General features: G+C 41.4%; 1 protein-coding gene across 2 annotated transcripts in view; it reads left to right on the forward strand.

Annotated features, from left to right (window-relative positions):
- SDAD1 (SDA1 domain containing 1) overlaps positions 1-15,850 on the forward strand; it is a 31,645-nt gene extending 15,795 nt beyond the window's left edge. For both annotated transcript variants that reach the window (XM_006042326.4, XM_025289886.3), the window contains 12 exons: positions 73-176; positions 3,205-3,262; positions 4,458-4,516; positions 5,117-5,193; positions 6,737-6,834; positions 6,941-7,017; positions 7,717-7,846; positions 9,266-9,360; positions 9,452-9,642; positions 9,750-9,834; positions 10,616-10,777; positions 14,952-15,850. In XM_006042326.4, the coding sequence (XP_006042388.1) occupies positions 73-176; positions 3,205-3,262; positions 4,458-4,516; positions 5,117-5,193; positions 6,737-6,834; positions 6,941-7,017; positions 7,717-7,846; positions 9,266-9,360; positions 9,452-9,642; positions 9,750-9,834; positions 10,616-10,777; positions 14,952-14,999 (1,184 nt within the window). In that variant the 3' untranslated portion in view covers positions 15,000-15,850. The remainder of the gene's footprint in view (positions 1-72; positions 177-3,204; positions 3,263-4,457; positions 4,517-5,116; positions 5,194-6,736; positions 6,835-6,940; positions 7,018-7,716; positions 7,847-9,265; positions 9,361-9,451; positions 9,643-9,749; positions 9,835-10,615; positions 10,778-14,951) is intronic.
- Positions 15,851-16,450: the final 600 nt, after the last annotated feature.

The raw sequence follows: 16,450 nt of genomic DNA on the forward strand, positions 1-16,450 counted from the left end.
CTCTACACTTGTTGGATAATATTGTGCAGACCATGGGCCCACAGTGTACATCTCTGATTACTTTCTTTCCAGATTTTGCAGAAAAGCTACTGAAGCAGCTGGAGAGCTCCAAGGAGAGGTTTGAAGTGAAGATGATGCTCATGAACCTCATCTCCAGATTGGTGGGAATTCACGAGGTTTGAATTGCATTGTGTTTCTCTTGATGAATATTAGAAGTAGAATTATTCTTGGTAAAAGGACAGCTTTGACTAAGGTAGAGCAATGGCTTAATTTTATCCTCGCACACCATTTCAACCCATATAGTTTACAAAAGGATAAAATCTTTCACTAGAAAACAGCTGTTTTTGTCACTTTTCCTTATCAGTAAGTATGAATGTTGAATTGTACATGTATTCAGTTTATAGACAGACAGTTTTGTTCTTTTTTTTTTTTTACTTCCTTTTATTTACCTTTGTTTCACTTATACTTTTTTCTGAGCCAACATAGCCCACGTATTTTTATCAACTGTTCCTATGTTTCACCATTTACCCCTTCATAGCTTTCCTGACTTCTGGCTTACTCACTTCAGTTCAGTTCAATTCAGTCACTCAGTCATGTCCGACTCTTTGCGACCCCATGAATCGCAGCACACCAGGCCTCCCTGTCCATCACCAACTCCCGGAGTTCACCCAAACTCATGTCCATCGAGTCAGAGATGCCATCCAGCCATCTCATCCTCTGTTGTCCCCTTCTCCTCCTGCCCCCAATCCCTCCCAGCATCAGAGTCTCTTCCAATGAGTCAACTCTTCGCATGAGGTGGCCAAAGTACTGGAGTTTCAGCTTTAGCATCATTCCTTCCAAAGAAATCCCAGGGCTGATCTCCTTCAGAATGGCTGGTTGGATCTCCTTGCAGTCCAAGGAACTCTCAAGAGTCTTCTCCAACACCACAGTTCAAAAGCATCAATTCTTCGGTGCTCAGCTTTCTTCACAGTCCAACTCTCACATCCATACATGACCACAGGAAAAAGCATAGCCTTGACTAGACGGACCTTTGTTGGCAAAGTAATGTCTCTGCTTTTGAATATGCTGTTTAGGTGGGTCATAACTTTCCTTCCAAGAAGTAAACGTCTTTTAATTTCATGGCTGCGGTCACCATCTGCAGTGATTTTGGAGCCCAAAAAAATAAAGTCTGACACTGTTTCCACTTTTCCCCATCTATTTCCCATGAAGTGATGGGACCAGATGCCATGATCTTCGTTTTCTGAATGTTGAGCTTTAAGCCAACTTTTTCAGTCTCCACTTTCACTTTCATCAAGAGGCTTTTTAGTTCCTCTTCACTTTCTGCCATAAGGGTGGTGTCATCTGCATATCTGAGGTTATTGATATTTCTCCCGGTAATCTGGATTCCAGCTTGTGCTTCTTCCAGCCCAGCGTTTCTCATGATGTACTCTGCATAGAAGTTAAATAAGCAGGGTGACAATATACAAAGCTAAATTCTCCGATTATTCATTTAATATTAAATTAGATTGCAAGAACTTTTTGGTGGTATAATGTATGTATATTATGTATACATATGGAAACATCAAACATACTCAGACTTTCTGCCTTTATAGAAAAGGAGGAATTCTCAAAAATTCAGGCCATGAAGAAATGACCATGAGGTTGTTCCTGTCATTTTGCTCTTGTGAATAGTTCTGATCTGATTGTCCTTGAATATGTTGCTTTCTTCAAAAACTAAAACAGGCTTCTTTATTGAATATCATGCAGTATAGACAAATACCAAGATAAAAATGAAAGTAGACATGAGTGTATATACTTATTCCATTTCTAAAAGAAAAATTTAACATTTTAAAAATAAATTGCTTTTTTTCCATGGGCTGCAGTTCTAAAGGAAGATCATCCAGTCAATTCTTATTACATTTGTGCAGTAATTTCAAGTCACACCTGAATTTGAGCTCAATACAAAAGCAAAAGTGATTTGTAATTGAAGTCTGATTTGATAGAAATGAAAACTGGAGCTTCACAACTGACTGCAATTAAACATCCATCTCTATATCAAACACAAGTCTTGCCATTTAGTTTTCTGGTCCTACTTTTGCTCTGTGACTAAAATAGAAAAAAATTTATTCTCACATGATGAGCTTTGAAAAAGATTAAGCCATCTCCAAAGTTTTTCTTCTTGAAGTTAAAGATTACAGTTGCTTTAATAGCTGGATCCTCATCACTTTCATCGAGATAGTTCAGTTCAGCCACTCAGTTGTGTCCAACTCTGCTACCCCATGGACTGCAGCACGCCAGGCCTCCCTGCCCATCACCAACTCCCGGAGTTTACTCAAGCTCATGTCCATTGAGTCGGTGATGCCATCCAACCATCTCATCCTTTCTCGTCCCCTTCTCCTCCTGCCTTCAATCTTTCCCAGCATCAGGGTCTTTTCAAATGAGTTTCAGCTTCAACATGAGTCCTTCCAATGAATATTCAGGATTGATCTCCTTTAGGATGGATTGGTTGGATCTCCTTGCTGTCCAAGGGACTTGCAAGAGTCTTCTCCAACACCACAGTTCAAAAGCATCAGTTGTTTGGCGCTCAGCTTTCTTTATAGTCCAACTCTCACATGCATACATGACTACTGGAAAAATCATAGCCTTGGTTAGATGGACCTTTGTTGGCAAAGTAATGTCTCTGCTTTTCAATATGCTGTCTGGATTGGTCATAACTTTCCTTCCAAGGGGTAAGCGTCTTTTAATTTCATGACTGCAGTCACCATCTGCAGCGATTTTGCAGCCCACATCTAGGTGGAGCTCAGAGTAATTTCTCCAGTGTGGTTCGATTGGTATACAATAAGAAAACTAGACTGTGGGTTTTTTGGTGATCAGATTACACTAGGTGCTATTCAGGTTTGAATTACTATTACCTTTGAAGACTAAAAAATTGCTTCTGTAGCCACACCAATTTAAAAGTAGAATGTTGCATTTTGACTGCCTTTCCTCCCTTGGTTTATTCTGTGTACACTTTCTGCCTTGACATAATGAGGATAGGAACATAGCCTGCCTTTCCTTGATTAATACAGTGCATTGAATCATCCTGCATCACTCATACTTGTTGAGTGGGGGAAAAAAAAGACTCCCAGTTAGTTAAGCTTGGTGATATAATTCCATCATGGAACATTGAAACGCTGCAGCTCAGCAGAGTTTATATATTAAGTTCGTGCATTCTTTTCTCCACAGCTTTTTCTCTTCAACTTCTACCCCTTTGTGCAAAGGTTTCTACAGCCTCACCAAAGAGGTAAGACTTCCACTTGCTGTGTTCCTTTTGTGGCCTTGGGGTTAGAATAACCATTCAGAGTCTTTGTTCTGGAATTACAGTTACTGGGGGTGGGGGTGGCGGGGGGGACTCTAAAATATTTGGTTTCTCAAAGCAAGTCTGTTTGTAATACCATACTCATATGGAAAATACTTAAAAGACTTTTGACTATTTACTATAACTTGGTAATAGATACCAGGGTTTGCCTTACTGCTTTCATTGCCCTTATTTGTATTCTTAATTAAAACCATCAACATTGTTAATAGGCTATACCTCAATACAAAATAAAGAGTTTAAAGTTTGGGGGAAAAAATAAATAAATAAAAGCAAGAAGGAAGTAATGGTTGTCTTTGCCTTTGAACTTGAACCAAAGTAGGAAAGAAGTAAACATTTATTGAACATTTAGCATGAGCCAAATGCTGCGCTAAGTGATTCACATGTAGTCATCTTGTTTCATCCTCACTTCAGTCCTATGAGGTGTAGAAAGAAGAAAGACCAAGATCCCTCCCCTCGTTTGCCAAAGGCCTCATTCTTTATATATGGATGGTTTAGTCGCTAAGTCGTGTCCGACTCTTGCGACCTCATGGACTGTAGCCATCTGTCCATGGGATTCTCCAGGCAAGAATACTGGAGTGGATTGCCATTTCCTTCTTCAGGGAATCTTCCTGACCCAGGAATCAAACCCGGGTCCCCTGCATTGCAGGCAGATTCTTTATATATACCGCTTCTTTAAAGGGGGAGTGTGTGTATATGTGTATGTTTATATTTTTTCATTTATTTAGTGATTCCTAGTGAGCACTGCATTAGACATCAGTGAACATAAAGTATTGCTCTTACCTTCATAGAGCTTACATTCTAGATGGAGATCCACAGAGTGTTGTATATAATATGTCCAGGTGAAGATAAGTATTTTGGGAAAAAGGAAGCAGGTAAGGGGAATAGAAAGTGCCAGGGTGGGTTCTGTTTGGATTATGTGGTCAGGAGAGACATTTTGATGAAACAGCAGCTGAGCAGGAAGCAAGGCAGTGAGCCATGCAGACGTCTGAGAGTTGGGTGTTCCAGGCGGAGTACTCAGCAGGAGCGCTAGGCCGGTGTGTGTGCTCGCCATGTTTGCTGTGGTCCTGAGACGGGGCTGTAAACTGACTGACCGTGCCTTTCTGATCTCTTACGCGGTTAGAAGTAACGAAGATCCTCCTGTTTGCTGCACAAGCGTCTCATCACTTAGTACCCCCAGAGGTGAGAACTCTTAAACTTTACTTCTCTCAGGCTCTAGTGAGTACATAGCAGTGCCACTGAGTATATCATGGTGGCTTTTCCCACAGAGATTACTGTCCTCCCCGCCTTCTTAAACTGAGTAGAAGAGACACTAGCTCTTAAGGACACTTATATAGAGAAGTTTACTTTTAGAAATAAAAACATTTTACTATAGAAAATAAAGTTTGTTTTGAACCAGTGGTTGAGAATTCTTGTTTTGTTGAGTGGCCAAATTTTATCCTGGAGAAGGCAGGAATATCAGTGATTTTATATAGTGATTATTTTTCAAAGCTGGTAGTTCCTTTCTTTGATTAAAACAGTGTTGGATAAACCAGGGTCAAAGCAACATTGAGAACTTAGATTAAAGGAAAGCCAGCTTTAATCTCAGAATAGCCAAGAAGACAGCGACACCCAAAGTAGAGTACTTTTCTGCCTTCCTCAGTCTTGCTCCTTCCACCTCCCAGACCGAAGGTGAAGGGCTGTTTTTCCACTATGATAGTGTATCATCCCTTCATCGTCAAGCATTTAAGTAGGTGGAGACATGTTACCAATACTCATATCCTTTTTTCCCATCCCATTCAGATCATCCAGTCATTGCTCATGACTGTGGCCAACAATTTTGTTACTGACAAGAACTCTGGAGAAGTCATGACAGTAGGGTATGTAGAACGTGGCTGGAGGCGGTGGCGGTGGTTTTCTGCTTTCTGCTGGCTTTGCTTTCCATTACCAAGATGTGAAATTTCAGCTAAAATATGCCCTCTGAGAAAAACTTAAAATAGACTTCCGCCTTCTCAGTATTTTTCTTCTTCTCTTGGTAATTTTTTAATTTATTGGTTAGAATTTTGAGCCAGAGAAAAGATTTCTGTCCTTCTAGTCAACATTTTGTTTTTTAACTAGCTTTTTACTCTTTTAAATGAATGCTTGTGTGCAATCTAAATGTTTTTCCCCTGCCTGCTACCCTGAATTCCTGTCTTCCCTGGAACAAATGATTCATTATTAAATGATTCTTTAATCCCAAAGCAGTTCAGTGACCTTTTGGATTAATTCAAAAACACTTAGTGAGTGTGAGCACTGGTTTAGGAAGTCCAGTCTGTCCTGATAACTAAGCAGTATGCTGAACAGCTGCTTTTTATCTCACTTGGAAAACATTGCTGGGAGATAACAGCTCTAAAGACTAATTTTTTGGGTGGAATGGGGGAGGGGAGGGGATGTATATGTAATTATGACTGATTCGTGTTGATGTACGGTAGAAACCAACAAAACATTGTAAAGCAGTTATCCTCCAATTTAAAAAAAAAAAAAAAAAAGACTTTTACTTGACCTAATACAGTTTCCCCTAGAGTTGGCGAATAAATGCTGCCAACATATACGAGCCCACCTCCCTTTATTGCCCTTTGCTTTACACATTGAAGGTCTGTGTTAACTTTGTGTGGGGCGAGCCTAATGGCAACATCACATCTTTCCAACAGCATTTGCTCACTCCATGTCTCTGTGTAATGTTTTGGTAATCCACCAGCGTAAAGATTATGCCTCACTGAAGGCTCAGATGAAGGTTAGCATTTTTAGCAGTAAAGTATGTTTTAATTAAGGGTGAAAGTGAAAGTGAAGTAGCTCAGTGGTGTCCAACTCTTTGTGACCCCATGGACTATAGCCTACCACGCTCCTCTGTCCATGGGATTTTGCAGGCAAGAATACTGGAGTGGGTTGCCATTTCCTTCTCCAGAGGATCTTCCCGACCCAGGGATCAAACCCAGGTCTCCCGCATTGTAGGCAGATGCTTTACCATCTGAACCACCAGGGAAGCCTTAATTAAGGGTATGTACATTTTTTTCTTAGACATAATGCTGTTGCACATTTAATAAACTACAATATAGTTGAAACATAACTTTTATATACACTGGGAAACCAGAAAACATGTGTGACTTGCTTTATTGCATTGTTTTGGAACCAGATCTGCACTGTGTCCAAGGCGTGCCTGTGTTTTAGAGGTGACAATGTTGCTTATTCTTCTAATAGAGAAAATAGCAGTAAACTCTGTGGAAACAAACCCTTCTGAGGCTGCCCACTCCCACATCCCACCAGAGACCTCAGCCCTATAAAACCAACCTTATATTCCTTGTGATTTAGTCTTTTTAGAAAATCTTCTTAGGTTGAACCACATGAAACTACTGTTTTTTTTAATTTAATTTTTTCCTTTTTTAGAATCAATGCTATAAAAGAGATAACAGCACGATGTCCTTTAGCCATGACTGAGGAACTTCTGCAAGACCTGGCTCAGTATAAAACACACAAAGATAAGAGTAAGTGCTGTGTTATTCTCAGTAGATGAAGGAGTATAGAGTATCTCATTTTTGTCTCAATAGACTCTTTGCTCTGAAGTTTCTAGTTAAAGCTGTTATTTTTCAGATGTGATGATGTCTGCTAGAACTTTGATTCAGCTTTTCCGAACCCTGAATCCTCAGATGTTACAAAAAAAATTCCGGGTAGGTGAAGTATACATATATTGATCAAGGATTTGGCCTCAGAAAGTGAGCGTCATTTCCTCCAATTTGAGTTTGAGTATTTATGGTGCTTGGAGTAGGAAATGGCAGCCCACTTCAGTATTCTTGCCTGGGAAATCCCATGGACAGAGAGAGCCTTGGGGGGGGCTACAGTCAGGCTGTCAGGGCTGGACTAGATGGGGTTGCAAAGAGTCGGGCACAACTGAGCACATTTCTGATGCTTCCATTCAGAGTGTTGGTGATACACATAGTTTTATTCTTTAAACTCAGAAGAAAGTTGAATACTATTCCTTAACTATTTTATAGTTGGTATATGCTCTTTGATACTGAATGAGTCTTACAGACCTTTTCAGATCTGTAGCTGATGACAGCATTGAACAGGCTATTCCTTAACCAGATACTACCTCTATTGAGGTGGGAGGAAATGAGATGTATGTATGTAACGGAAGCAGAGATCTCGAGACCGAAGAATCAAAGTTTCCTGGGGTAGTTCAGAAGAAAGCAAGAAAACAGTGGGCAGAGTTTTGAGAGGGAATTTACTTTGACCCAAGACATTGGTGAACTGTTTTTGTCATTCATTTGCTTCCATTTTTGTGATTCTTTTGAATTTATAATCCTAAAGAATCCTTTTCATGAATAATGTTTTGCTGTCTAAGCAAAAAACTAATTCCTTTCCTTTAGGGTAAACCTACAGAAGCCTCCATAGAAGCAAGAGTGCAAGAATATGGAGAACTGGATGCTAAAGATTACATTCCAGGAGCAGAAATTCTGGAAGTTGAAAATGAAGAAGAAAATGCTGAAGGCGATGAAGGTTTGTTTCTATTGCACCATTATTCAGGACAGAATCACTCGTGCTATATCTGTATTGACCTTGAACTCTTTATACTGTTTGGACATTCATTCAGCTGAAGTTAACTGAGTAATGACTGCTGATGTGGGCATTGCAGGTATTGATGGGCGTTCATGGGCATGGTTCCTGCTCTGAGGGAACTGACATTCTACTGTAGGAAATGCCTTTTTGTGTCCTTCAGATTGGCTGCCCCTGATCAAGGGCATGCTGTTTGATACTTGAGAAAGATAATGGGTTTTTGTTGTTGTTATTGCCTAGAAAAAATGGTGAGGATTACAGTCTCCAGCAGTCCTCCCACTGAAGGAGAGGATTACAGTCTCTAGCAGCCCTCCCACTGAAGGAGAATACTTGTTGAACTTGTTGAGGAATGCTCGAGGAACCCCGTTCTGATTTCCAAGGCTAGCATTTATTGCATTGGTTACTAGAGTCCTATCTTCTTCCTGTTTGTTCATTATTTCAACAAAACTTTGATAAACATTAGCTATGAGCCAGCCACTGTCAAAGCAAAGATGAATGACATGGTTCCTATCTTTGAGAATTTTTCATACACAGCTAATAAAGCATTAACAGGATTTATGATTAGAGTCAGGTATAAGGGCAGGAGAAAGGTCAGGTACGCCTCAGAGGTTCAACAAAATCTTCAAGGAAATGGTGAGCCATGAGTCATACTTTGAATGCTGAGTCAGCAATTGTAGAATAGTGGAGACTTTTCCAGGCAAAGGATTTAGGAAACTTTTAGAATGTAGGATACGAGGCGATGCACAGAAAGCTGTGAGACGGGAGATGGAGTTGGGGCCTTCTCGTGAGTGGTGGTGTGCCATGCCTAGGAACTCTGATGCCTTTTTAATGAGATGTCTACAAGGTTCTTGCACAACCAGAATTCTCTGCCTTGGTTCCCTGAATGATTTATTTCTAGCTAATTTCTCAAACATTTAAGTGTGCTTAGAAAAGTTAAATAACTCATATGCAGTCACTGTAAATATACAGGTACAGTTTTAATGGACGTGATTGGTTTGGTGGAAAGAACACAGGCTCTGGAATCATACGTGATTTTCCTAATTTCAGCATAGCCTGCATTTCTAGCAGTTTTTTGACCTGGGGCAGGTTATGTAACTTGAGAATCTACTCCTCTTTTGTTGAGTCACGACGGTCAGAGAAAGATTGTCAAATTTTGGCTCATGGTGGATACTTAATCAGTGCTTATTCTCCATTCTTTGACTTAGTTAAATTGATGTGACTTATTTAACAATACTACTGCTCAACTTTTGGTGAGCCCCTACTTGAGGTTCATTATATAAGTTTTCTTTTGCTTGATTTGCCTCAGTGTACCATGAGCGCTGAGCAGAAGGCGGGGGTGCTGACACGCTCTTTTTCATGCAGATGGCTGGGAGAGTGCCAGTCTCAGTGACGAGGCAGATTCTGATGGTGAATGGGTTGACGTGCACCATTCTTCCGATGAAGAACAGAAAGAGATCGTAAGTCCTAAAAGTTCCTGTCCCAAGTGTTGAGGGGCTATGCTCTCAGTAGAGCTAATGGCCGTTTAAGCCTGTGTTGTGTTCTCTCAAGTCCGAGAAACTGAACAGCATGCCCCTGGAAGAGCGGAAGGCCAAAGCGGCGGCCGTCAGCACTAGCCGAGTGTTAAGTCAGGAAGACTTCCAGAAAATCCGAATGGCCCAAATGAGGAAAGAGCTTGACGCTGCCCCTGGGAAAGCCCAAAAGAGGAAATACATCGAAATAGACAGTGATGAGGAGCGCAGGTAAGAGGGCACATGCACCAGGCCCTCAGTCAGCTACGTGACTATGAAAGTCGTAGGAAAAGGACTTCTCTCCTTGTTTGATGTTATGGTTTTTTTCTTTACCCCAGGGGTGAGTTACTTTCTCTTCGGGACATTGAACGCCTTCATAAAAAGCCAAAGTCTGACAAGGAGACAAGACTAGCAACTGCAATGGTGAGTGAGGCATGTCATTGCCTGGTTCTTTAAAGACAGCAGATACGGTGAAGTGAAATACGACTCAAAACTTGTATAGGCACAGAAAAGCTATAATTAACATAGAATAGAAGGCATAGATGGGAAGTTAGATGAGTTTTAGCAACTTGACAGCCATGTAACCGCCGTCCAAGACAAGCTGTGGAGCGCAGAAAGGCACCATGACATTTTCCCAGTTTAAAGGAGGTGCACAGTTCACAGTCCATTTATCCAAGCTATGAGAAAAGCAGTGGAATGTTTATAGTCATTAAAGAAAAGCAGAGACAGTTGGAGCCTGCCTGCCTTCCCAGCTTCATTTTCTCTGCCTTTATTGTTTCAGACACCATTCCAAACACTCCCTACGTCAACCTCTGTTCCATTGGTACTGATATCTCTTTAGACAAGTTTGAAAACCCTTGTTTCTTCTCTACACCTGTGCATAAACTATTCCTACTTCCTGAAATGCTGTACCTTTCCCACCTTTCCTCACCAGAAAGGCCTTCACCCTGCAATGAACAGCTCACGAGGTCTCCCTTTCTCAGAGGCTCCTCTGACCTCTTGAACGCCCTTTGTTCCACTGTGCTCCCCGGCCCCATTACAGTGCATCACATGTCTCCCCTGGACTGAACTGTCACCAAGGAGCAGGGACTGGGTTCCATCCACCTTCATATCCTTGACTTCCAGGAGAGCTGCCACAGAGGAGACGTGTGTGTTGATGTGTTAACTCCTGCCATGGTAATTTTTTGTGCACGTGTGCTAATAGGCTGGAAAAACAGACCGAAAAGAATTTGTGAGGAAGAAAACCAAAATGAACCCATTTTCCAGTTCCACCAATAAAGAGAAGAAAAAGCAGAAGAACTTCATGATGATGCGGTATAGTCATAATGTCCGGTCAAAAAATAAGCGTTCCTTCCGAGAAAAGCAGGTGAGTTCAACCTGAAGCTTGACTAGGCAGAGTGGTGGTGGTGTTCTGAGACTTCTCTATGTGTGAGTGGAATTGAGCCCTCTAAGACCTGGTGTAATGTGTGTCTCAGGATTAATGGGCTGTATTCTTAGCATGGAGAGCAGTCAGGGCATGTAAATTCTATATCTAACTTGGTTGAGATTCAGCTGTGTGACTTTTGGGTTTTTTTCTCCTGTGTAAATGAGTTTAGGCTAAATGATTGCTAAGGTCCATTCCTATGCTAAGAGTCTCTTGGTGTTGCATCTGTGAAGTACAATATAGAACTCAACTGAAGAATAATTTTTGAGTGTTTGTTATATGCCTGGTGCTTTTCTCCAAAAAACATTATTATGTGTGGTAGTATCTCAGAAAGGGCTTCCTAGATGGCTCAGTGGTAAAAAACCTGCCTGCCAACGCAGGAGACGCATGTTCAATCTCTGGGTCAAGAAGATCCCCGGCAGAAGGAAATGACAACGCGCTCCAGTATCCTTGTCTGGGAAATTCCATGAACAGAGAAGCCTGGCAGACTACAGTCCACAGGGTCACAAAGAGTGGAACAAGACTGAGTGACTAAGCAACAACAGTGTCTCAGAAACAGCTTCAGGAGAGCAGTACAGACTAAACAGTCCATCCCTGCCATGGTCCTTCCTCTGTGTGCCCTTATAGGACTTTGGCATTTTATTTTATCCATTTTCTGTCTTGGGCGAGTAGTCCTGTTATTGTAGTAAAACAGATTTTTGTTTGTATATCCTTGTCTACTGAGCATGTACCAGAGTATATATCTAATTGTACCCAGGAGAATCTCTAGGAAATCAGGTAAAGTAAATTAGTGCCACATCCTGAACCAGCGTTCCTAAATTGCAAGCCAGTTATGAACCCCTCAGTTCCAAATGTGAGAGCCAGCTCTCCAGGGCAGGGCTCCGTCTGTGTGGGAACCAAGTCAGAATGAACTAAATTAAGGTACCCCTTAAGGCCTCCCTATCTATTTAAACTTGCTAGTTCTCAACTGTTTAGCTGCTGCTGCTGCTAAGTCACATCAGTCGTGTCCGACTCTGTGCCACCCCATAGACGGCAGCCCCCCAGGCTCCTCTGTCCCTGGGATTCTCCAGGCAAGAATACTGGAGGGGGTTGCCATTTCCTTCTCCAATGCATGAAAGTGAAAAGTGAAAGTGAAGTCGCTCAGTCATGTCCGACTCTTCGCAACCCCATGGACTGTAGCCTACCAAGCACCTCCGTCCATGGGATTTTCCAGGCAAGAGTACTGGAGTGGGATGCCATTGCCTTCTCCGCAACTGTTCAGCAGCATTGTGTAAGTAATAAAATGACAATATTCTGAATAGAAGTTGTTGAAAGCCGAAGTGAAAGATGCCATTAAAGATTTTAAATAGTCTCAGACTTCCCTGGTGGTCCAGTGGTTAGAATCCACCTGCCAGTGCTGGGGACGGGGGTTCAATCCCTGGTCCAGGAAAATCACACTTGCTGAGGAGCAGCTAAGCCCATGTGCCACAACTACTGAGCCCATGTGCTATACGATGTGCTCTACAACAAGACAAGCCACTGCAGTGAGAAGCCCGTGCACCACAACTAGGGAGTGGTCCCTGCTCACAGCAACTAGAGAAGACCAGTGATGAAGACCCAGTGCAGCCGAAAATTAATTTATTTTAAAAGATTTTAAATTGAATTTTCCCAGTTCAATTTAAATTCATGGTTGAATTGATTAAATCTACTAGTTTATCCTTCCCTGCCTTTTGTACGATTTTACAGTTGAGGAAATAGTTGGCAGTTGGCAAGCCTTGCCTTATTTTGAGATATTTGTAATCTTGCTACACTTAGCTAGGAGTGTTCCCTTCCCTACTGCCTCTATTTTTAGCAGCTTTTTTTTCACATGATAGAGAAGCCCCGCTTTGTTCCCATCAGCACCTCTGGAAGTATCAAATATTTGTCTTAAAGAATTTTTTAAGACGAAGTTAAGAGTTCACTGGACATGCGCACACGTTGGTTCAAGAATGCTTTTTCCTCCTCCAGTTTTCTTGCCATGATCAGAACTTCTGTGTTTGTTTCCTTGTCCTATATTTTCTTCAGGGTCTCTTCATTATGAAGCTTGACTCTGGGTTCCTGATTTTCTATTCTGTCCTTCCCTCTAGGCCAGCAGGGTAATCAGTATGAAAATTATTAAATGAGATATTTTACATTCTTGTTTTTGAGCTAATTGAAACCCAGTGTGTATTACACTTGTGCTCTGTGCTGTGCTCAGTCGTGTCTGCCTCTTTGTGACCCCATGGACTGTAGCCTGCCAGGCTCCTCTGTCCATGGGGATTCTCCAGGCAAGAATTCTAGAGTGGGTTGCATGGCCTCCTCCAGGGGATCTTCCCAACCCAGGGATCAAACTCAGGTCTCCTGCATTGCAGGTGGATTCTTTATTGTCTGAGCCACAAGGGAAGCCCATAAATACTGGAGTGGGTAGCCTATCCCTTCTTCAGGGGATCTTCCTGACCCAGGAATCGAACCAGGGTCTCCTGCACTGAAGGCGGATTCTTTACCAACTGAGCTACCAGGGAGTATTTGGACTAGCCATGTTTCATTGCCCAACAGCCATGTATAGCTAGCGTACTGTATTGGATGGTGCAATTATAGAGCATCTCCAAAAAGAGGTGAGACTAGAGAAGGAAGGTAAAGCACATGAGAAGAGAAAAAGAAGAGGACCTAGCAGTGTGTTCAGATGGTGTGAATGAGGAAGGGGCCTGATATATGTGTGAGAGTAGCCTGTGCTTTGTCACAGAGTTTAATGAGTGGAATTAAATCCATGTAACCTGAGTGACAACATTATTAGCTGATTGTCGTTCAGTTGCCCAGTCGTGTCCAACTCTTTACGACTCCATGGACTGCAGTACGCCAGGCTTCTCTGTCCCTCACCATCTCCTGAAGTTTGCCCAAGTTCATGTCCATTGCATTGGTGACATATTATTAGCTAATATATCATTCTTAACCATATGTATGACTTCCACAGCTTTCCAGTTTTGAACTTATTTACTGCAGATAGTGATTGCAGCCATGAAATTAAAAGACGCTTACTCCTTGGAAGGAAAGTTATGACCAACCTAGATAGCATATTCAAAAGCAGAGACATTACTTTGCCAACCAAGGTCCATCTAGTCAAGGCTGTGGTTTTTCCAGTGGTCATGTATGGATGTGAGAGTTGGACTGTGAAGAAAGCTGAGCGCCGAAGAATTGATGCTTTTGAACTGTGGTGTTAGGGAAGACTCTTGAGAGTCCCTTGGACTGCAAGGAGATCCAACCAGTCCATCCTAAGGGAGACCAGTCCTGGGTGTTCATTGGAAGGACTGATGCTGAGGCTGAAACTCAGAAACTTTGGCCACTTCATGCAAAGAGTTGACTCATTGGAAGACTCTGATTCTGGGAGGGATTGGGGGCAGGAGGAGAAGGGGATGACAGAGGATGAGATGGTTGGATGGCATCACCGACTCGATGGACATGAGTTTGAGTGAACTCCAGGAGTTGGTAATGGACAGGGAGGCCTGGTGTGCTGGTGTGCAATTCATGGTGTGCGATTCATAGGGCCGCAAAGAGTCGGACATGACTGACTGAACTGAACTGAATCAATATAAAACAATATGAACAGATACTATAATTAAACTGACTTTACAGATATGAAAATCAGAAATACATTCTTAGCTATGCAACTTAGGTTGAAAGAAACTTGTTAATTTTTTTCTACCACAAGTGTCCCAGTTATTCTGCATGTCTACACAGACATGCTAAGACCCAGACCTGAGTTAAAGGCAAGAAATCAATAACTTAAAATCATAAAATTCAAAAAGTTTGAATATGTAGATGTAGAGCCAGGCAATTTTCTACCCCCCCAAAATGCTTTAAAGTTTCTAGGACTCAAAAGGTGATGGGTGCTTGGGGAATTAATGGAATAATATTCATCACAAACTTAAAAGGTACACATTGGCCTTGGTTATCTTCTTTTTATATTTAGGTTTATTCTTCATAATCTTTTACTTAATATTCCATTTATTTTCTTTTGGGGACTGTGAAACTTTCTGAGTATATTTACAGGTTCACTTTGAACACTGGTCTAGTGGTCTTCTTCTCTAGATCATGTTTACATCATTTTTTCTTTATCTTATAGCTGGCGCTACGAGATGCACTCTTGAAAAAGAGAAAAAGAATGAAGTAACTTCCAAGCAAGTCTTCTGTTCCAAGGAGAATGCTAAATTTGTATCATTACTCTGAAAACTTGCAAATTAAGAATATTTGTTTACATTAAAAAGTCCAGAAGCACTGTGTTGTGAAAACCACAGTAAACTTGGTAGCTTTTGGTGTTCTTATTTTAGAGATGGGTAATGGTGGGAATGTTTGAAATGTATACAGTCATGGTATAAAATCATTTTCATTTAGTATTCATGCAAGAAAATAATTATATACACATGTATAAAAAAAGAGTGAGAGAGAGTGCCTATTAATTGTCACTGAAGATATAAAAATGAATGAGCCATAACTTCTCATTCAAGATATTTATAACCTGTTTGTAGGATAGGGCAAGGGGCAAGTGTGTTTATATGTATTTACACTGCTGTATAAATAGTTCTGTAGTAGAGACAGTTTTATACTTCTGTGGAGTCACAGAGGCCTTACGGACTAACTCTGCAGAGAATGGGTATTATATATTTTCTTAAAACAGGACAATGTTACAAGAGTAAGAGGATCTTACTTGTAAATAGGCTTACCTGCTGAAAACAGGTTCCTGCTGTACAGATTTTGAGTAGACAATTTAGCCTTTTTAGTCCATCCATCCAAAAGATGTAATTTTTTTTTTTAATGCCAGGTATAGGCTTTTTGGCTGAGATGTCATTTTTTAAATTGCCTTAAGTATAAATAGTAATCTCAGAGTGGCTTCTGTTCATTATTTGGGCTGCCCACTCCCACAGAGGAAAAAGAAATCAGATTAGTTTCCTCAGTCTTCCTTGACCCTGTAATATGTCCAGCCCTCTGTTGGCCTTGTCTCAATAAAAGGTTTCTAATGTCAAATAGGTCCTCTGTGTGCTGCGTGGTGTGTGTTTTCTCCCTCCCCTAGGCATACTTGAGTAGATTCCAAGGGCCACGAGAGCCATGGTCAGCTGTTCACAAGTTTCTGCATTTGGAAATAGTTGGTTGCCCTCTGTCTCAAATTTCCTAGATAATATTGTGATAGTCGGAAAAATTGCTTCAAACTAGAGAAAAAGGCAGTTTTCTGCCCGCTCAGCAGCTTGTAAAACCACTTCTCTTATTCATTTTCTAGCATCTTCTGTTTGCTTTCCAAGTTCAACTTCAGTGTTACTTCAGTGAAACTTTGTGACTTTTCCTAAGACACCCCATACCACTAGGGATTAGTTACGAAGACCTCAGTGATTAATGATTACTTTGCAGTGGCCTGGCAGAAGGAGCCTTCCATCAACCCCCAGCAGCTTCCGTGTTTCACAGGAAGTGCATGTTTGAATGTTTCAGACCTGAAACTGCTCTTTCCTCTGCGTTTTTCAACTGTCTCCCTGTGTATGTGTCTAGCTCCAGAAAGAAGTAAATAAAACTCAAAATCGCCTAGGGTCTGTAGCTTTGCTCTTTGAAATTGTAATGATGCTGGGTACTTTCATC

The sequence above is a fragment of the Bubalus bubalis genome, chromosome 7, assembly GCF_019923935.1.
Source record: "Bubalus bubalis isolate 160015118507 breed Murrah chromosome 7, NDDB_SH_1, whole genome shotgun sequence".
Classification (NCBI taxonomy): domain Eukaryota; kingdom Metazoa; phylum Chordata; class Mammalia; order Artiodactyla; family Bovidae; genus Bubalus; species Bubalus bubalis.